This window comes from Salmo trutta, chromosome 28, assembly GCF_901001165.1.
Source record: "Salmo trutta chromosome 28, fSalTru1.1, whole genome shotgun sequence".
NCBI classification, from domain to species: domain Eukaryota; kingdom Metazoa; phylum Chordata; class Actinopteri; order Salmoniformes; family Salmonidae; genus Salmo; species Salmo trutta.
The window spans coordinates 21,825,426-21,848,790 of record NC_042984.1 but is presented as its reverse complement, the minus strand read 5'-3'; the positions used below and the strand labels follow the sequence as shown (position 1 = coordinate 21,848,790).

The 23,365-nt window shown below is 42.6% G+C and overlaps 1 protein-coding gene across 1 annotated transcript in view; it reads left to right on the top strand.

Moving 5' to 3' along the window:
• LOC115165803 (metabotropic glutamate receptor 4-like) overlaps window positions 1–8,852 on the top strand; it is a 73,856-nt gene extending 65,004 nt beyond the window's left edge. Inside the window, exons 6-7 of the mRNA XM_029719192.1 lie at window positions 1,910–2,156; window positions 6,677–8,852. Coding sequence (XP_029575052.1) covers window positions 1,910–2,156; window positions 6,677–6,726 — 297 coding nt within the window. The 3' untranslated portion in view covers window positions 6,727–8,852. The remainder of the gene's footprint in view (window positions 1–1,909; window positions 2,157–6,676) is intronic.
• The last annotated feature ends 14,513 nt before the right edge of the window (window positions 8,853–23,365 follow it).

Sequence of the window (23,365 nt, the reverse complement as noted above, 5' to 3'; positions counted from 1 at the left end):
TGGCTTTGCCTGGTGGAGTCAGTCTCTTGAGCACCATTTTCCTGCTGTGGCAATGAGGCACATTGGCGATCATATCAGTTTTTCAAGGCAGATTTATCTGGCCCAGGACAGGGGTCATAGCCCCCTCACAGAGTTACTCCATTCTGTACTCCGGAGGGGCAGCAATATTGTGCCGGGATCACCCAAGGCCATGTGAAATCTTCTCAGTAGATTACATACTCCCCCTCAGTACCCCTGTATTTCCCACTTCAAGGAAAGCCCATTGATGCTTGCAGCGTGATAAAATAATTCAATGACACTCTCATTTTTCTCAGGCATCCTTCTCCACTGACGTTTATTTAGGGGCTTCTATATACACAACACTTAAAGAAAAAAAAATATGTTTTAGCAGATTTAATCATAGGTCATAGGTACCATATGGCAGGCTTGTCACACCCTGACCATAGAGAGCCCTTGGTTCTCTATGGTGTTGTGGTCAGGGCGTGACTAGGGGGTGTTCTAGTCTTTTAATTTCTATCTTGGTGCTCTTGGTATGGTTCCCAATTAGAGGCAGCTGGTGTTCATTGTCTCTAATTGGGGATCATACTTAAGGTGTCATTGTTCCCACCTGCTTTGTGGGATATTGTTTTGTGTATGTGCATGTAGCACCACTACTTTCACGTTTCGTTGTTGGTTTATTGTTTTGTAGAAGTTTCACTGTTTATTAAAAGATGTGGAACTCTAATCACGCTGCACCTTGGTCCGTCTCTCATCACGTTCGTGACAAGGCTGCACTAACTCTTTAGATGTAAGTATTTCAGCATCCAGACTGAAGATAGAGCTGCAAAAAACGTAGAGTGCCAAAGCAGCACTATAACTAATGCATGTCATCTGTTGACATTCTCATGACAGACGACCTGTCGGGTTATTCCCTGTTGCCATAACACTAAGTTACTCATGATGTCTGGAAACACAATATCAGTCTACACCTTGGACAAATCTATTAGGGATGTGGCTGGGAGCTGTGTTTGCAGTTTACACCCTTCTCCCTTTGTTCATCAGGCCCAGAATAGCTCAGCAACCCTGTCCCAATGGGAGACAGAATGATGTTCCAAATAAGACATTGTAAAAGAAAAGCTTTTTGTGGTTTTGCAGGAGAATAATCCTGATGTTCACCACAGAGAGTAAATGTATATGACAATCTTCCAATCTTATACATATTATCTTCTCTGTTTTTGCAGTTAGTGCTTTTTGATTAATGCATTTTGTTTTCTACTGCTGTAGTAAATCAGTCCGTACTGTCTAACAACTCATTCAGATGACCTATATGATCAGACACGAAGACACATTTAATCCCATTGAGAATTTGATATAATGTATATGGGAAAAGCACTCCGAGGCTCACACTCAGGCATTGTGTTGATGTTCTCAAGATGCCTCTCCCTGATCCTTGCATGTAGCCATGCTTTCTGTGCACAGCTGTGAGTCCCAGCTGCCTTTACACTCAGTTGACTCCAACCCCTCTACCACAGCCCCGGGCCCCGAGGGCAAGACATCTGTAGTACAGTCACTCACTGGGAGGCCTCCTCCATTAGTCACATGTCATAAACAAACAAATAGAACACACCAATAAAAACATAAACAGGAGTTGATGAATAATTCATAAAGCACTTGAAAACAGAACATTGTCCACTCCATGTGTCTTATCGCATCTGATGTTGGGGGTTTGATATTGCTGGAAGATCTACTAGGAGACAACTGCACTCATATGTTGTCTTGTTTAAACAATGTATAACTAGGTAATGTACTTTCAAAAAATCAAAGGTCAATGCTGTCACAAGGATCTTGAGAACCCTCTCCTTAGCCACTTGAACAGCACCATCTCTTTCTTGTTGTGTAACAATGTTTCCTTTGCTTGTCTCCTTCACAGATGTACATCCAGACCACGACTTTGACCATCTCTGTGAGCCTGAGTGCCTCTGTGTCTCTGGGGATGCTCTACATGCCAAAGGTCTACGTGGTCCTCTTCCACCCGGAGCAGAACGTGCCCAATCGCAAGCGCAGCCTCAAGGCTGTAGTCACCGCAGCCACCATGTCCAACAAGTTCCCCACTAAGGGTGGCCTCCGTCCCAACGGAGAGGCCAAGTCTGAGCTGTGTGAAAGCCTGGAGACACAAGGTTAGCAGCGAAGACCTCAGGGTTAGGGATGGAGTGAGGGGGAAATGGAGATCAGGGGGAAGAGAGGACAAAGGGACACAAGTTTAGTTTTTATAACACTCGGTCCTTGAGTTTATGCCTTAAAGTCAGTTGGATGGAGTTTTGAGGGGAAAGTATCAGGCTTGAAAAATGAAAAGCAATGCACTTGCCTTTATATAAACTTAATTGATGGCATTGTTATTTTACACCTCAACAGCTTTGTGAAATGATCTGGTGTTATTTTCAGGATGTAGGGAATTGGTAGTGCATTTTGTTTCATGCCAACCCTAGTAGCATCAAGCATTGGCTGGTGCTCTGAAACGTGGCACTGTCGGCAAACAGGACATAAAGAACAGCACAGGGTGAGATGGATCGATAGGAAAGGCTTCACATTCAGGTATCATACTGCAGAGATGGCCATTCGTATTAACTTTCCAGTCTCCATTGGTGCAATAGGAGGCAAGATTATTGCTCCAGCACTTCAGCCCCATCCTACAGTAACACAGCTGCCGTGGTCGGAATGATCAAAATCCCTAAATGTAAAAACGTATTCCAAATCATGAGAAAATAAGTTGATTTATGGATAATCACGCTCATTCATCCATACAGAATGACGTTTTCCTGTATCTAATGCATCATCAGTCAATATTCCCATTACCTTTGGAGAACCAAAGCCAATGTTGAGAACATGTTCTGAATCCTCTATCATAGTGCTATTTGAAATACGCAGTTGCACTTCCTCTGAATGTGTTCGAGACAGGAGATGAAACTCTCAATATGGGGTATGTCAAAGAGACTGCGACAAGGAGATGAACAGAGTTAGAAAAAATGGCATGCCATTTGGGAATGGAAAAAATGATTATAGCACCCATGGAAAATGCTCCCCCAATTTCACAGTTTGACATCTATACCATGACCCATCTGGCCCAAGTTGGAGGACTAACAGCTGCTCTTTGTGCTTGTGTGTCAGCCTGTGACGAGGGAGGAGAGCACTGTGAGGGACTTTAGACGCTCAGGTAACGGATGGAGAGCCTGACAATCAGCTTGCCTCTCACTCTGTATGACTGACCACTTCTCCCCCATTTACTTTGTGCCAATGTTCAGTTGCCCCCCCCACCTACCACTCCCCCACTACACATCCAACTCTCCAGTACTGTTGTCCCACACACTCTCCCTCTCCCCCCACTACACATCCCACCTGCAAAAACTGTTGCCCCCCACACCCTCAATCTCCCCGCACTACACATCCCACCCTCCAGTACAGTTGCCTCCCACACCCTCCCTCTCAACGCAAAACACATCCATCCCTCACGTACTGTTGCCCCCAACACCCTCCCTCTCCACAACAACACATCCACCCTCACGTACTGTTTCCCACCACACCCTCCCTCTCCACCACAACACATCCACCCTCCAGTACTGTTGCCCCCCACACCCTCCCTCTCCACCACAACACATCCACCCTCACGTACTGTTTCCCACCACACCCTCCCTCTCCACCACAACACATCCACCCTCCAGTACTGTTGCCCCCCACACCCTACCTCTCCTCCCACTACACCCTCCAGTGTAGTGGGCCCCCACACCCACTACACATTCCACCCTACAGTACTGTTGCCCCCCACACACTCCCTCACCCCACACCATCCAACTCTCCCCACTAAACAGTGTACTGGCCCCCCACACCCTCCCTCTCCCCACACTACACATCCCACCCTCCAGTACTGTTTCCCACCACACCCTCCCTCTCAACCACTACACATCCCACCCTCCAGTGTTGTTACCCCACACCCTCCCTCTCCCCCCACTACACATCCCACCCTCCAGTGTTGTTACCCCACACCCTCCCTCTCTCCCCCCACTACACATCCCACCCTCCAGTGTTGTTACCCCACACTCTGCCTCTCCCACCACTACACATCCCACCCTCCAGTGTTGTTACCCCACACCCTCCCTCTCCCCCCACTACACATCCCACCCTCCAGTGTTGTTACCCCACACCCTCCCTCTCCCCCCACTACACATCCTACCCTCCAGTGTTGTTACCCCACACCCTGCCTCTCCCCCACTACACATCCTACCCTCCAGTGTTGTTACCCCACACCCTCCCTCTCCCCCCACTACACATCCTACCCTCCAGTGTTGTTACCCCACACCCTCCCTCTCCTCCCACTACACATCCCACACTCCAGTGTAGTTACCCCACACCCTCCCTCTCAACCACTACACATCCCACCCTCCAGTGTTGTTACCCCACACCCTCCCTCTCCCCCCACTACACATCCTACCCTCCAGTGTTGTTACCCCACACCCTCCCTCTCCTCCCACTACACATCCCACCCTCCAGTGTAGTAGTCCCCCACATCCTACCTCTCCCCCACTTAACATCCCACCCTCCAGTACTGTTGCCCCCCACACCCTCCCTCTCCCCAGTACACATCCCACCCTCCAGTACTGTTGCTCAAAAACCCTACCTCTCCTCCCACTACACATCCCACCCTCCAGTGTAGTGTCCCCCCCACACCCTCCTACCCCCCCACACTACACATCCCACCCTCTAGGACTATTGAGCCCACACCCTACCTCACCCCCCACTGACACATCCCACCCTGCAGTGTAGGGCCCCCCACACCTTACCTCTCCAACCACTACACATCCCACCCCCCAGTACTGTTGTCCCCCACACCCTCCCCCTCCCCCTCCCCCCACTACACATCCCACCCTCCAGTGTAGTGGCCCCCCACACCCTCCCCCTCCCCCCACTACACATCCCACCCTCCAGTGTAGTGGCCCCCCACATCCTCCCCCTCCCCCCACTTCACATCCCACCCTCCCGTGTATTGGCCCCCCACTCCCCCCTCTCCCCCCACTACACATCTCACCTTCCAGTACTGTTGCCCCCCACACCCTTCCTCTCCTCTACTACTCATCCCTTTCCTCCAGTACTGTTGCCCCCCCCATACCATCCCTCCCCCACTACACATCCCACCCTCCAGTACATTTCCCCCCCACCCAAGCTGTCAGCAGTCGCCGCTCAGATTTATCTGCTCTGACTCACCCAATCTGCGAATGCTGTTATGGACAAGATTGGCAGATATGTGTGATGATTACACTGTAGAACAAGTGAACTGGTGCCGGATTTATTTAGAGAGGACATACCATATCGGTTGGTTCAGGCCACAACTTTATAAAATAAGTAAACATTTTGTACAGTGTCTCTCACATCTGGTAATTGTGTGAGATCCACGTTCACCACGTACTGCATAGTTACATATTGTCATCTTATGCTCAATGTTATCACAATTCTCCAAGCTGTCTCTATGCTTTTCCTAAATGTTTTAACTTCTATCGACATGGTGCCACTGTTGCATGCTTTGCTTGGTGCACAGAGAAAGATCTGAATGTAGTTACTGAGCCTTGCATTTGAATGAGTACTATTGCATCACATACTACCCTATATTGTACTTAAAACAGGGCCGGCTCCAGGCATAAGTGGAGCAAGTTCGAAAAAGGAGCAAGTTCGAAATTTGGTTGTGCACCAGCAATGTTTCTCTTGTTATGTCAGTCACTGACAGTCACTCAATTAGCCATATCAGCTAACAATTTTCATATTGGTAAGTTAGTCTACCCAGCTTTCTAAACTTGTAGCAATCATGCCCAAATACCGACCGGTCACGCAGGGCACGTGCACAGGGTCCCTGTCCTCCAGCAGAGCCCATTGGTTTTGTTAGTCACTCTCACTCAGATATAATTTACATGGCATAAGTCATGGCAAAATCACGCTAAGGGCCCCGAAAAGGCTAGAGCCGGCCTTGACGTGAAATTAACTGCAAGGGATACTTTACCATGAAATAGTCTGTACTTATAGGTCAAGCTGCAATTACTGGTTAAATAAGTAATTCTTAAGTCACTTTCAGAACAGTATATATCCATGTGGAGACATCTCACTGGGCACAGACGTCAATTCAATGTCTATTCCACGTTGGATCAACGTGATTTCATTGAACTGAGGTGAAAACGCTGTTTCAACCAGTGTGTTCCCAGTGGGTTGTTACAACAGCATCCTGATAAGCAATTTAATATTAGTTTTGAGAGTCAATTACTAGCTATAGCCACATCTGTACCCTGCTCTGCCCTACTTTCCAGCAGATCAAGGAAATCTGCATTTAGATGCAATTTACAGTTGGCAACACATTTCCTAGGAAGTTAAATCATTCTTGTAATACTAACCACACAACATGAAAAATGCTACCACTGCTTGCTATGCATATTAATTACTCTCTTACCCCACTGTTGGTTCCACCTGTACTCCCTGGTGACACTTGTGGTCTAAGGAAGTCATGCATAAATAGAAACTGTGCCGGCAATCACCTTAATGGACTGGAAGATAAGCCCCTGACAGATGGTTAAATGAGCCTTAATTGAATTGCCCAAATCTTCACCCACATCTTTTCCTTTCACTCTTCTTTCCCTCTCTTCCTCTTTCACGGCTCTATTCACAGCATTGGCCTCCAAGCAGACATACATCAGCTACAGTAACCATGCCATCTAAGAGACAGACAGTGGAACCCCGGCTTGGAAGCATAGCAAGGACCTGCCCGTGGGGTGAACGAACACCAAAAACTGGGCCACCAAGATGCAAGAGCAGTGGCAAAGGTGGAGAAATGAGAATAATCACTCAACATACAGAACTGATGTCACTATTTTCAAGAGGACAAGGCAAGGCAAATATATTCAATGCCAAACAAAAGCAGTGGGGGGTGGGGATGTCAGGCAGACAGTGATGTCTCCCCTCCCCATCCTCCTTGTGACATGTCAGATACACCAGGCAGTCACGTTTCCAAATTCAGTCAGAGCCAATGACTTCAATTCAGTGTTTTCCTTCTGGAGTTTATAGAACAGCATTTCTATTCTGGTGTTTTGTCTGAAGCTGACTAACACCCTCTTCGGTAAGAGTGAATTTAGTTTTCTCTTTGTGTGCAGTAGTGTTGTCTCTCTCTACCAGTAGTAATGTGCAATTATTTGCTTCCCTTTCTTCTCTGTCCTTTCCAATGCGGGTGAAATGCTGAACATAATATCAAATTAGTCAATAAGGCAAAACTGTCAAAAGTAGATGAAAGTGTTGTTGGTGTGGGGTAAGTCTTCATTCAAGGCCAAAATAACCAAAATATTAATCCTCAGGCTCTGTAACATTAACATTATGTTGTCGTCATTTTAATGAAGGTCATAGTTGTGAAACAGCCAACAAGTATGCACCTTTCCAACATTTAACATGTCTGAATATTCAGTGTTACAGCAGGGGTCCAATAAGTGTTTCCTTAACATTTTGTACATCAAATAAAGCGATGGATTTTCACAGATGATAGCGATATCATAGCTGACACCATCTTTACGGTCTTGTATACAGTCATAGAGCATGCCTGTGGGAGCATAATGTGTACTGTGCTGTGTTTTCAAAATCTATTAAATGCAACATGTGTCAGGATTGTGGTTCAACAGACACAGTGGCATTATCATGTTTTGACTATTACACACACGGTACCTTATGCAGATTAGAATACATGACAAAGGCATAAGAACTGGCTAAAAAGTAAAAGTCTTGTATGCTCAACACCGCCTACTTTTCAGTGAAATACAGCTTCAAGACTACAGCCCATAGACAGCCATGCACTGCCTCACTGTATTCATGCTGGCATTCTCCCATGTGAGAATATCATTTCATGGTCTTGTTCCATTAGAAATTCAGCAGTTCCATCTCAACGTGATGAATTTGGAATCTGTACCAGAAATGTCTAACATATAGCTAGCTATTGGCGATACGTTATGTAATGGTACAAAACACTCTTTGGAGCATCAGCAGTGTACTCTGTCTAGAGTGCACCATCCTTGGTTATGTTATTGACTCATTTGCCATGCACCTGTGATTTCAGTAAGAGTACTTGTTCCCTTAATGTTGTTCAGAGAAAGGAAGTCCCTCTACATCCACATGAGGGAATTGGGTTTAAAATCCCCTAAGGGCGATATACATGCACGTGCGGAAATCTAATTAGCATAATAAAAAAAATCCCCTTAAGAATCTGTCAGTTTCTAGAGATATCTGTTTGTTTGCATTGGATGCATCTCAATCCACCGCATCCAGCTATGTAACACTTCTGCATCTGCGTTGAAAGGTGACAGAGCTAGAGAGGTGTTTGACAGACCATGAGACATCCGGGAATAAAAATTCTGCCGCTACAATTATTGGTCTTTTCACAAAATCGTTTGTAGCATCTGAACGGTTTGGCCTAAAAATTATTATGACCCCTCTATGCAAAGATGAGACTCTCACGAACATGATGATGTTTCCTGTTTTGAAATAACACGAACATGTCAGTGGTTTTGCTCCACGACCCCAACAAGCGACCCCCTGTATCATGTGAAGTCCGTACAACCAATCTGCCAACATCTGTCTATAGAGTACGAACAGTTCGGGCTATGTACTAATAATCTGTGTAAAGGTGAGACTCTGACAAACACGTAAATGTTGGTTGTGTTGCTCTTGGATGCGCACAGACCTCACAAGACTCGTCTGAAGGTCCTCCGGTACCAGATTAAAAATTTAATGGAAGTATATACAGTGCATTCGGAAAGTATTCAGAAACCTTGACTTTTTTCCTGATCAACCCACACACAATACCCAATAATAACAAAGTGAAAACAGGTCTTTAGAAATGTTTGCAAATGTATAAAAAAATGAAAAACAGAAATACATTATTTACATAATAATTGAGACCCTTTGCTATTAGACTCATATCCAGTTTCCATTGATCATCCTTGAGATGTTTCTACAACTTGATTGGAGTCCACCTGTGGTAAATTCAATTGATTGAACATGATTTGGAAAGGTACACACCTGTCTATATAAGGCCCCACAGTTGACAGTGCATGTCAAAGCAAAAACCAAGCCATGAGGTCAAAGGAATTCTCCGTAGAGATCCGAGACAGGATTGTGTTGAGGCACAAGTCTGGGGAAGGGTACCTAAACATTTCTGCAGCATTGAAGCTCCCCAAGAACACAATGGCCTCCATCATTGTTAAATAGAAGAAGTTTAGAACCCTCAAGTCTCTTCCTAGAACTGGCCAACCTGCCAAACTGAGCAATCGGGGGAGAAGGTCCTTGGTCAGGGAGGTGACCAAGTACCAGATGGTCACTCTGAAAGAGCTCCAGAGTTCCTTTGTGGAGATGGGATAACCTTCCAGAAGGACAACCATCTCTGCAGCACTCCACCAATCAGGCCTTTATGGTAGAGGGGCCAGAAAAAAGCCACTCCTCAGTAAAAGGCACATGACAGCCCACTTGGAGAATGCCAAAGGCACCTAAAGACTCTCAGACCATGAGAAACAAGATTCTCTGGTCTGATGAAACCAAGATTGGACTCTTTGGCCTGAATGCCAAGCATCACGTCTGAAGGAATCCTGGCTCCATCCCTATGATGAATCCATGGTGGTGGCAGCATCATGCTGTGGGGATGTTTTTCAGCTGCAGGGACTGGGAGACTAGTCAGGATCGAGGGAAAGATGAAAGGAGCAAAGTACAGAGAGATCCTTAATGAAAACCTGCTCCAGAGCGCTCAGGGTCTCAGACTGGGGTGAAGGTTCACCTTCCAACAGGACAACAACCCTAAGCACACAGCCAAGACAATGCAGCAATGGCTTTTGGGACAAGTCTCTGAATGTCCTTGAGTGACCCAGCCAGAGCACGGACCCGATCAAACATCTCTGGAGAGACCCGAATATAGCTGTGCAGCGATGCTCCCCATCCAACCTGACAGAGCTTGAGATGATCTGCAGAGAAAATTGAGAGAAACTCCCTAAATACTGGTGTTCCAAGATTGTAGCGTCATACTCAAGAAGACTTGAGGCTGTAATCGCTGCCAAAGGTCTTCAACAAAGTACTGAGTAAATGGTCTGAATTCTTATGTAAAATATTTCAGTTATTTATTTTTAATACATTTGCAAACATTTCTAAAAATCAGATTTTGCTTTGCCATTAAACAATTTAATCGATTTTAAAATGAGGCTGTAATATAACTAAATGTGGAAAAGTCAGGGAGTCTGAATACTTTATGAATGCACTGTAGGGAGAATGTTTAGTGACAAAAATAAGGGCTAAAGAATAAGCCTATACAAATCTCTCCTCTCATCTGTACTCTGGCCAGGCTTCAATGTTGTTTGTCATACAGTATTGTTAGTCTAATTTCATCATTCCGGAAAAAATGTCAGCATTAGTGTTACCACATCAAAGACAGTAAATATAGTAAGAAAAAGATTTGGCAAGATTCTGTACCACAGAAATTCGTATGATATGTGAAGCAATTGGAAAAATTATTCTATAAGCTCCATAAGGAAAACAACTGTAGAAGACATTTATAAATAATATTGGAGGAAAAGGACAACCCTGTCTGTTTAATTTATGATTCTCAACTCTCTGCTTCAACAAAGATCCCAGATGTTGCAGCAAGATTAAATGTTTTCATTTTTCATTGTTTAAGATAAAGTATTGTGGGATTGTTTGTGTTTGTGAATATGATGATTTACTGTTTGTGCCTCCCCTTCATCTTTTTTCCAACACTTGCAAAATAGAGTATGTAAGTGCTGATCGAACTAAATGGCAAGTTAATGTATGTTATTACAAATGAATTGATCATGTCTGCTTTATGTACTGACCTATTAAAAATGAAGAAAATAAAAAATAAAAATTACAGTGCCTGGATATTTATGAATTATCTATAGAAAACATGAAAATGTGTTGAGCATGTTAATTTTTATACAAGATATTTCTAATAAAATACTGTTTTGCAAAACAACATGCTGCTTCTTATTGTTGAGGTCAGAATATGACATGTTAATGATGACATTATCTCTGGGGAAACCACAGTGCTGTCTGAACCCTAGCCTAAGAAATGCAGGGACAGGTCGAGATTTGTACTGGAGACACGCAGGCCAGTTGGAACAATTCATCATTAGTATTCTTTATCTGCAAGACATACTGTAGGAAATACACAGGCAGCGGGACCAACAACGTTGCACCAGCACCACCCCTGCAGCATTCAGGAATAATAATCTTCTTCTGCAACCCAACACAGCCAGACTCTGAGCTAAGGCCATTAAAACCCCAGCCTTCATGCCTTATTTTTGTTTTCTGTTTAAAGGGATGTCACTTCTATTACAGAAAATGTAATAACATGTAACATACACTGAGTGTACAAAACAATAAGAAAACATTCCTAATACTGAGTGTCCCCCCCCCCCCCCCCGTTTTGCCCTCAGAACAGTATGGGTAGCCATTTGATTAGCTGTTTAGGAGTCTTTTGGCTTGGGGTAGAAGCTGTTTAGAAGCCTCTTGGACCTAGACTTGGCGCTCCGGTACCACTTGCCATGCGGTAGCAGAGAGAACAGTCTATGACTAGGGTGGCTGGAGTCTTTGACAATTTTTAGGGCCTTCCTCTGAGATTGCGTCATCTGTGGATCTGTTAGTGCGGTATACAAATTGGAGTGAGTCTAGGGTTTCTGGGATAATGATGTTGATGTGAGCCATGACCAGCCTTTCAAAGCATTTCATGGCTACAGACGTGAGTGCTACAGGTCGGTTGTCATTTAGGCAGGTTGCCTTAGTGTTCTTGGTCACAGGCACTATGGTGGTCTGCTTAAAACATGTTGGCATTACAGACTCGGACAGGGAGAGATTGAAAATGTCAGTGAAGACACTTGCCAGTTGGTCAGAGCATGCTCGCAGTACACATCCTGGTAATCTGTCTGGCCCTGCGGCCTTGTGAATGTTGACCTGTGTCGTGGATGAATCAGAATTAGTTGGGTAACATAGATAATTAAGATGTTTTATTAGTATAATATGCTTATGTGAGATACTTGTCATTAGAAAGTGTCCTTTGGACTCTGGTGTCTTTCATTTGCACATTTCCCTTAGCTGGGGCTCAGACACTTGGGGCCCAGAGAGGGGAGAGGACAGACTTGTTTTTTACATGTCTCTGTTGCTATGCAGAATATCAGCAAGAGAGGAGGACAGAATGATATTGTCTTCATGTGAATGTGTCTTTACCTATTCTTAAACCATGTGAAGGGATGGCGTGATTAATGGGGAACCAATTATTTGTCTCCACAATGTCTGTGCGCAAGTCACTCCCCACTCAGTGAGCTTGTCCAGGAGTGGGAACAAGAGGTGTTTTACTGAGGATGGGCCACTATGAGATAGCACTGACAAAGGAGATTTATGATGTATTTTGATAAGAACGCCTAAAAAGCATTCGAGAGGACACAAGCTAATGGTTCTGTTCAATACCGTACCAGGGAGGGACAGTTCTAAGGGGACCAGATACTGGTCTATATAATGAACCCTGTTGACATAGAGGTTACTGCCTGCTGTGTTTTATGGATATCTGTCATACAAAACTTAACCTTTGTGACCTATTCTATGTACCTATGGTTTGTCAATGTACGTTGAAGGGGGTGTATCTTTGCTATAAAATATCTCTGTAGCCATTGTGTAATCACCTTCCTGGTTCATTCGAGAGAATGCATTATTGAAGGTCAAAGAGGCTTTTGCAAAAGTATCTTAAGTATTAAAGATGTAGTTTAACTCGGACTGGTGTGTTTGTAACTCTTCTCATTTGGTAATGCAGAAATTAGCCACCACACCTGTTTAAAGGTCTTACTCACATTGGCTGCGGAGAGCGTGCTCACACAGTCTTCCAGAACAGCTGGTGCTTTCATGCATGCCTCAGTGTTTCTTGCCTCGAAGCAAGCATAGAAGTTATTTAGCTCGTCTGGTAGGCTCGTGTCACTGAGCAGCTCTCGGCTGTGCTCCCCTTTGTAGTCTGTAATAGTTTGCAAGCCCTGTCACATCCGACGAGCATCGGAGCCGGTGTAGTATGATTCAATCTTAGTCCTGTACTGATGCTTTGCCTGTTTAATGGTTCGTCGGAAGGCATAGCAGGATTTCTTGTAAGCTTCCGGGTTAGAGTCCCGCTCCTTGAAAGCGGCAGCTCTACCCTTTAGCTCAGTGCGAATGTTGCCTGTAATCCATGGCTTCTGGTTGAGGTATGTACGTACAGTCACTGTGGGGACGACGTCCTCGATGCACTTATTGATAAAGCCAGTTACTGATGTGGTGTACTCCTCAATGCCATCGGAAGAATCCCGGAACATATTCCAGTCTGTGCTAGCAAAACAGTCCTATAGTTTAGCATCTGCTTCATTTGACCACTTTTTTATAGACCGAGTCACTGGTGCTTCCTGGCTTCATTTTTGCTTGTAAGCATGAATCAGAAGGATAGAGTTATGGTCAGATTTGCCAAATGGAGTGCGGGGGAGAGCTTTGTATGCATCTCTGAGTGTGGAGTCTAGAATTTTTTTTCCTTCTGGTTGCACAGTTTAACATGCTGATAGAAATTCTGTAAAACTGATTTAAGTTTCCCTGCATTAAAGTCACCGGCCACTAGGAGCGCCGCCTCTGGATGAACATTTTCCTGGTTGCTTATTGGCGGAATACAGCTCATTTAGTGCGGTTTTAGTGCCAACCTCGCTCTATGGAGGAATGTAGGCAGGTACGAAAAATACAGATGAAAACTCTCTTGGTACAGTAGATAGTGTGGTCTACAGCTCTTCATGAGATACTCTACCTCAGGCGAGCAAAACCTTGAGACTTCCTTAGATATCATGCTACAGCTGTTGTTTACATAAATGCATAGGCCCCTGCCCCGTGTCTTACCAGAGGCTGCTGTTCTGTCTTGCCGATAGTGTATAACCCGCCAGCTGTATGTTCTTAATGTCGTTGTTCAGCCACGACTCGATGAAACATAAGATATTACAGTTTTTAATGTCCCTTTGGTCGGATGTACGTGCTTTCAGTTCATCCAATTTATTTTCCAGTAATAGAACGTTAGCTAGCAGAACGGAAGGCAAGGCCAGATTAGCCACTCGTCGCCTGATCCTTGCAAGGGACCCTGATCTTTTGCCTCCAAATCTCTGCTTCCTTCTCCAGTGAATCACGGGGATCGGGGCCTGGTCGGGTGTCTGCAGTATATCCCTCGTGTCCAACTCATTGAAGAAGAGTCCTCGTCCAATTTGAGGTGAATAATCCCAGTTCTGATGTCCAGAAGCTCTTTTCGGTCATAAGAGATGGTAGCAGCAACATTATGTACAAAACAAGTTAAGAACAATGCGAAAAAACAAACAAAATAGCATGATTGGTTGAGAGCCAATAAGATGGCAGCCCTACTCTCCGGCGCCATCATCTTATGGGGCATGAACTCTACAAGGTGTCAAGCGTTGCACAGGGATGCTGGCCCATGTTGACTCCAATGCTTCCCACAGTTGTGTCAAGTTGGCTGGATGTACATTGGGTGGTGGACTATTCTTGATACATACAGGAAACTGTTTAGTGTGAAAAACCCAGCAGCGTTGCAGTTCTTGACACAAACCGGTGAGCCTGGCACCGACTACCATACCCCGTTCAAAGGCACTTAAATATTTTGTCTTGCCCATTCTCCCTCTGAATGGTACAAATACACAATCCATGTCTCAATTGTCTCAAGGCTTAAAAATACTTATGTAACTGGTCTCCTCCCCTTCATCTACACTGATTAATGTGGATTTAACAAGTGACATCAATAAGGGATCATAGCTTTCACCTGGACTCACCTGGTCAGTCTATGTCATGAAATGTTTTGTATGTCATAATGGTATGTGCACTCAGTGTAGATCAGTGCAATGTATTAAAATTCCAAAAGTGTCCTTTGAATGGAGAGAAGGATTGCTACTTCCCAACAACACCAACCCCCACAAACACAGCGAGACAAAGAAATGGTTGTAGAAAACAATTGGAAAACACATTATAGCACAGAACAATTTTTTGCAAGGATTTTGCAAGTGATTAATCACGTTAGTGATGACAGCAGAATAAAGAGATCCATTGCACCAGCTCTGCTATTTTATACCATTGTTCTTAGTGCATAATTATTCATGATAATTGCTTGCGAGGCAGAGACAAATGAGCACAATGTAGATCATCTTAAATGAGTGCAATAAGAATCTGATCCCTTACCTACCCAGTCTTGTTCCCAATGAACTGTATGCTGTTCCAACCTTAAATGGTCCTTTACATCTGCAGATCACAATATGTATGGTGATAACTATTCATTTTGAGCATAAAAGGTAAGGAAAATACCACGTCACAAAGAGATCAATGGAACACAGACAATGGGGCACCATTCAAAATATCTGTTCTAACAAAGTGGATATTCGTTATTTTCATCATGATGTACGTGTTCTAACAAGCACACTAAAATACAATTTAGATATATTTGGCTGTTTTCGCTGAATATTATGTAGAAGTTGTCCTTTTCGGGTTTAGAAAATAATTATGCTAATTGGTAACTCCCGTTCGTGTACGCTGGTAACATAGCTAACCATATAGAAATCGGCGGGAGTCTTTTTTAAATGTAATACAGTTGATTGGTAACGATGACATGAACATGTATTGGGGTTGACATACATACCAGCATAGAGTGAAATACACATACTGTATAAATCTTCTTAGGGATAGCCCCCTTTTTTTCAATTTTCACCTAAAATGACATACCCAAATCTAACTGCCTGTAGCTCAGGCCCTGAAGCAAGGATATGCATATTATTGGTACCATTTGAAAGGAAACACTTTGAAGTTTGTGGAGATGTGATTTGAATGTAGGAGAATATAACACAATAGATCTGGTAGAAGAAAATACAAAAAAAACTACAGTTTTTTTTCTACCACCTTCTTTGAAATGCAACAGAAAGGTCCCACTTCCAGCCATCACTCTGGTAATTCCAATGGTGTCCAAAAGATGGCAGCAGTGTATGTGCAAAGCTTCAGATGGATAACTTGAAGTATGAGCAAACTACATGACGTTTAGTGTGAAGTCACCCAGGTACATTTGGGCAAATCGTGAAGGAGACATTTGCATTCATATTACATTTTTCTGCAAGAATATAGTCAAATCTGTATACTTGGACTTTGATTTATCTTTTCCAGTATTAGTAGCCAAATTATAAGTTCAACATTTGCAAAACAACCAGTTCTCATAACTTCATAACTCTGAATATTCTTAGAATTTTTGTCCAAAAGGAAAAGGCATGCTGTCACAAAATGTTAGCAGCTACATTTTGCGAAAGATACAGGGATATTTAAGCCGATTTAAGTCAAAACTGTAACTAGGCACTCGGGAACATTCAATGCTGTCTTGGTAAGCAACTCTAGTGTATATTTGGCCTTGTGTTTTAGGCTATTGTCCTGCTGAAAGGTGAATTTGTCTCCCAGTGTCTAGGATTTTGCCTATGCTGAGCTCTATTCTGTTTGTTTTTATCCAAAAAATCTCCCTCGTCCTTGCCGATGACAAGCATACCCATAGGATGATGCAGCCACCACCATGCTTGAAAATATGAATAGTGGTACTCAGTGATGTGTTAGATTTGCCCCAACATAAAGCTTTGTATTCAGGACATAAAGTTAATTTCTTTACCACATTTTTGGCAGTTTTCCTTTCTTGCCAAACAGGATGCATGTTTTGGAATATGTTTTATTCCGTATGGGCTTCCTTCATTTCACTCCATCATTTAGGTTAGTATTGTGGAGTAACTACAATGTTGTTGATCCATTCTCAGTTGTATTGTAACGTAGATGCTGGGAGTCGAGAAGCAGGTGGTAACTTCAATATAACAAACATGGAACGATATAACGTAGGAGTACAGTCTAGACATGAACAACAGAAACAACACTGCCAGGGGAAAAAACCTAAGGGAGTGCCAGATAAAGGGGAGGTAATGAGTGAGGTAATGGAGTCCAGGTGTGCCTAATGATGAAGCGTAGTGAAAACAAATCTCAATTTAATACATTTTATATTCAGGCTGTAACACAAAATGTGGAAAAAGTCAAGGGCTGTGAATACTTTCTGAAGGCACTGTAACTGTCAGAGAACACAGTGTAGTTGAACTGTTATGTTGTGTTATGTCAGATGTAAACACATCTAACATTGACACAAAACTAATCAGAATTTATATTGTGTACATTTTCATATGACATATGAATTTGTCAAACATCTGTCATTTTAGATCTGGTGTATCCTTGTTGGTATTAAAGGAACAGATAGGGAATGTTACTAGTGCATGTGTAAGATGCCGCCAGACAGCATATCACATCCAGGCAATCGTATGGCCTAGGGCCAAACCTGAGATTCTGCAACAAATCTGAGATTCAGGCAACGCTCATAATAATCTACATCATCATCTACACAGTTGAATCATAAAACCAATGTGGTGTGCCAGAGGAAACATTGCCATTGCAAGGAAGATTAATGGAAGTTAGCATCTGCCAGAGATAGAAAACTGAAAAGTACAAGAGATTGAGGTGGATTTATTGAAAGACTGTAGAGCTCCTCAAGGCCAAACCAGTGCTGGGGCTTTTCTACAGTACATGGTGAATGCTAAGTGATCTTTTGTCCTCTGTCCAGAAACAACTGTATAGCACAACATTCATACTTTTTCAAATGTTTTATTACCATGACTACAAGTATAATTGAATGTTAATGATGGTCTAATTTAATGTACACTGAAATAATGGTCCCGTAAAATGTATGTTAACACATATTGTGACATATAAGAGACATATATGTAATAAACATTCAAATACTATGTGTCACACATATACTGTATGAGCATATTGTAACATATACGCAGGGAGTCATGAAGCAGGTGCAGAAGGTGAGTTTAATAATAATAAACATGAAGATAATACAAAACAGGAGAAGTGTACTGAACGTAACCAAAACCAATACTGCCTGATTACTGAGGCTACAGAAGGCTATATGAAGGGGAGTAATCAGGGTGGGGATGAAGTCCAGGTGTGAGTAACGATGGGGAGCAGGTGTGCTCAATGATGGTTGCCAAGTGTGCGCAATGTGGGTTGCCAGGACCCGTGGTTAGTAGACCAGCGACGTTGAGCGCCAGAGGGAGGGAGCAGGAGTAAGCGCAACAGGCATATTATATATTTATATGTAATACACATTTCAATACTACATGGGTCACACATACAGTATATGATCATAAAAGTATTATACATATATGCACATATGTGTGTACATAAGGCAGAAATATATGTCCCATATTTGAAAATGGCCAATTCTTGTATATTTCAACATACAGTGCCTCGAAAAGTATTCAGACCCATTTACTTTTTCCACATTCTGTTAGGTTAAAGCCTTTTTCTAAAATGTATTAAATTGTTTTTTTCCCTCATCAATCTGAAAACAATACCCCATAATGACAAAGCAAAAACAGGTTTTTAGAAAAGTTTGCTAATTTATAAAAAAAAAGAATGAAAGCACATTTACATAAGTATTCAGACCCTTTATGCAGTACTTTGTTCAAGCACCTTTGGCAGCGATTACAGCCTCATGTCTTCTTGGGTATGACGCTACAAGCTTAGCACACCTGTATTTGGAGAGTTTCTCGCATTCTTCTCTGCAGCACCTTTCAAGCTCTGTCAGGTTGGATGGGAAGCGTTGCTGCACAGTTATTTTCAGGTCTTTCCATAGATGTCTGATCGGGTTCAAGTCCGGGCTCTGGCTGGGGCACTCAAGGACATTCAGAGACTTGTCCTGAAAACCACTCCTGCATTGTCCTGGCTGTGTGCTTAGGGTCGTTGTCCTGTTGGAAGGTGAACCTTCACCCCAGTCTGAGGTCCTGAGCACTCTGGAGCAGGTTTTCATCAAGGATCTCTCTGTACTTTGCTCCGATCATCTTTGCCTCATTCCTGACTAGTCTCCAAGTCCCTGCCATTGAAAAACATCCCCACAGCATGATGCTGCCACCACCATGCTTCAACGTAGGGATGGTGCCAGGTTTCCTCCAGACGTGATACTTGGCATTCAGGCCGAAGAGTTAAATCTTGGTTTCATCAGACCAGAGAATCTTGTTTCTCATGGTCTGAGAGTCTTTAGGTGCCTTTTGGCAATCTCCAAGCGGGCTGTCATGTTCCTTTTACTGAGGAGTGGCTTCCGTCTGGCTACTCTACCATAAAGGCCTGATTGGTGGAGTGCTGCAGTGATGGTTGTCATTCTGGAAGGTTCTCCCATCTCCACAGGGAATTTTTACTAGGATTAAATGTCAGGAATTGTGAAAAGCTGAGTTTAAATGTATTTGGCTAAGGTGTACGTAAACTTCCAACTTCAACTGTAAATAAGCTATTTCTGTTTTTTATTTTATATAAATTTGCAAAAATTTCTACAAACCTGTTTTCGCTTTGTTGTTATAGGGAGATTTTTCCCACTGTCCTACACACAATAGCCCATAATGTTAAACTGGAATTATGTTTTTAGAAAGGACAATAGCCTAAAACACAATGCCAAATCTACACTGGAGTTGCTTACTAAGAGGACAGTGAATGTTCCTGAGTGGCCGAGTTGCAGTTTTGTTTGAAATCTACTTGAAAATCAATAGCAAGACCGGAAAATAGTTGTGTAGCAATGGTCAACATCCAATTTGACAGAGCTTGAAGAATTTTGAAAACAATCATGAGCAAATGTTGCACAATCCAGGTGTGGAAAACTATTAGAGTGTCACGTCCTGACCATGGTAAGCTGTTATTTTCTATGGTAGACTGGTCAGGGCATGACAGGGGGTGTTTTTCTGTGTTTTGTATTTCTATGTTCAGGTTCTAGTGTTCTATTTCTATGTTGGGTTTGTTTGGGATGATCTCCAATTAGAGGCAGCTGGTCCTCGTTGTCTCTAATTGGAGATCATACTTAAGTAGGGTTTTTTTTCCACCTGGGTTTGTGGGATCTTGTTTTCGCACAGCTCTGTAAAGCCTGCAGAACGTGACGTTCGTGTTCTGTTTGTTTGTTATTTTTCTTTAGTGTTCTGAGTTAAAATAAATATTTATCATGAGCACTCAACACGCTGCACCTTGGTCTACTCCTTACGACGATCGTCACATAGAGACTTACTGAGAAAGATTCACTGCTGTAATTGCTCCCAAAGATGCTTCTACAAAGTATTGACTAAGGGGTGTGAATACTTGGTAAATTAAATATTTCTGTATTTCATTTGAATTAAATTTGCAATAATTTCTAAAGACATGTTTTCACTTTGTTATGATTGTGTATTGTGTGGTGATGGGCGATTTTCTTCTTTTTTTTCATTCTTCTTTTTTTTTTTTTTTTTTAATCCATTTTTAGTTCAGGCTGTAACAACAAAATGTGGAATAAGTCAAGCGCTATTAATACTTTCTGAAGGCACTGTATATGTGTGGATACATATATAAGCATATCTGTTTACACTATATATGTCAATATAACGCATATAAGTAACATAGATATGTAGCCATACATTACTTTTCTGTATACTGTAGGTAAGTATACAATTTTAATTTAGAAAATAAAGACAGTGGCATGGACAAAATAATTGGCACCCCGGAGCTAATACTTGGTTGCACAGCTTTTGACCAGGATAACTGCCAACAAATGCTTCTCAATGAGCTTGCTGCACCCCACTGGGTACAGATGTCAGTTCAACGTCTAGTTTGATTTACATTTGGTCTAGTTGTCAAGTGACGTGAATTCACCATGACATTGGATTTGTTGAAAGTTGGCTGAAAAAAAATATGAAATTCCCTTACGTTGACTTTTTTCAAATACAATCAGTTTTCCACGTTGATTCAAAGTTTGAATTGTTTTGTTGAAATGACGTGACAACAACATTGATTCAACCCGTTTTTTCTCAGTGGGAACTTTCTACTGGCAATGTAAAAAGGTGCACCCATGTTTGATTGTAGGGAGGGAAGTTTTTTTACTTTGAATGCTTCATTTGGTCATTGGTAAACAAAGGAAGACACCACTGCTTAACAGCACAACAGAAAGCCTGATTGAACTTCACAAAAACCAACCTAAACCAACCTAAATCTTGGGAAAATGTTCTGTGGACCAATGAAACAACATTTGAACTCTTTGGCAATACAGATCAGCGCTGCGTTTACCGACAACCAAATTAAGCACTCAATTAAAATAACACCCTCCCTACAATCAAACATGGGTGAGGTTTGTTAATGCTGAAATCCGGAGATGATCAGGTGTTTTGGAGCCCAATGTTCAACCCAGTGTCCAAAACGGAGTCTCCGGTGAAGGTTGTGTGTCTTCCAGCAGGACAATGACCCCAAATACAAACCGAAAAGCACCCAAGATTGGTTCAAGAAAAATTCCAGACTGTTCTGGAGTGGCCAGTGCTGTCAGCACCTCAAAACCTATGGTGAGATCGGAAAACCGTGCCGATAATTTTGTACATGCCATTTGTGTTAATTTTCTACAGAGAGATTTAAGTGGCTAACACGAGGCTACAGAGAAGATGGTGAGAAGCACAAATTAAATCAAATTTGCTTTTGCATTGATAGAAAATTACACAAAAAGAGACTTTATTTAGTTAACTAGGCAAGTCAGTTAAGAACAAATTCTTAACAGTGCCTTGTTCAGGGGCAGAACGACAGATTTTTACTTTGTCAGCTCAGGGATTTGATCTAGCAACCTTTTGGGTACTGGCCCAACGCTCTAATCACTAGGCTATCTGCCGCCCTAATAATGTAATAGTATAATAGTATAATACTCATCACAATTCATATATTCTGTTTACATCAGTTTCCTGCAAGCTTTCAGTTTACTTCTCTAGGACCTATCTGATCAACAAAACCTCACATATTTTGTCTCTCCTAGAGTGATGTGAGGAAATATCTTTTAATATCTATTATTTTTCTGCTTGAAGGGAGACACTCTGGAGCACCTGATTATTTGTTTAGCTTGGCAAGTGCATATGAGAAGGATACTCCGTCCAGTTATGTCTCCCTCTGTGCTGTGCGATTTATGTTGCCCTTGCTACCAAGCAACTAGCATGGGCAGTAGGTGGGCCTTTAATCTGGGAGACAAGTAGCCAGGAGAGGGGACAAGCTGTTCACAGCGACCAATAAGACATTTCCCTATGTAATGTATGTTTTTTTACAGAACACTTAGAAAAAAAGTTCTAAAAGGGTTTTTCCGCTGTCCCCATAGGAAAACCATTTTTAGGTTCCAGGTAGAACCCTCTGAGGAAAGGGTTTTTCCGCTGTCCCCATAGGAAAACCATTTTTAGGTTCCAGGTAGAACCCTCTGAGGAAAGGGTTTTTCCGCTGTCCCCATAGGAAAACCATTTTTAGGTTCCAGGTAGAACCCTCTGAGGAAAGGGTTTTTCCGCTGTCCCCATAGGAAAACCATTTTTAGGTTCCAGGTAGAACCCTCTGAGGAAAGGGTTTTTAAATGGAACACAAAAGGGTTATACCTAGAAGCAAAAAGAGTTCTTCAAAGGATTATCCTGTGGGGACAGCTAGAAAATCCCTTTCAGGTTCTATTTAGCACCTTTTTTTCTAAGAGTGTATGAACACAATGGCTGAAAATTGTGGCTGTCTATTCTCCAATTGATATTAACATGATATAGAACATGATATTCATGTTGATACTGTATCTATGGTACCATGTATTTTTCCAATAGGATTATAAGCTAAATGAATCAAACCTTTCCCCCTTTTCCCACCTGTCTAGCCTTGAGACAGACAGCCCAGTAGGCTACACAAGTGACTTAATATGCACTTCATGGTTGACAATTCAAAAGAGATTGACGTATTTGGTCTGCATGAAACGATGAGTCATACAGCAAAGCACATTCACAAACAGCAGGCGTTTCACAGTATGGTGCTGTCTGAGAAATGTGTAATATGCAAATGTTATCAAACGTTTACAATATAAACTATGCCTATTCCATATAAAGTGCTCACAATTACATATTATTTGATAACATTGAAAGGATATCTATTTGTTTTAATCCATGTCAGTTCAAAGGAATAAAAGCGTGACCAGTAACCTTGAGAGGCTAATGATGTTCCTGTAACAGGAGAGGTGTTAGTTCACTCCTCTATAGTCACTGATGACCTGTAATCCCCAGGTGCATATGTCTTTACACTCATAGAAAAAAGGGTTATTTGACTATCCCCATTAGAGAACCGTTTTGGGTTCCATGTAGAACCCTCTGTGGAAAGGGTCCTTCATGGAACCCAAAAGGATTCTTCAAAGGGTTTTCCTATGGGG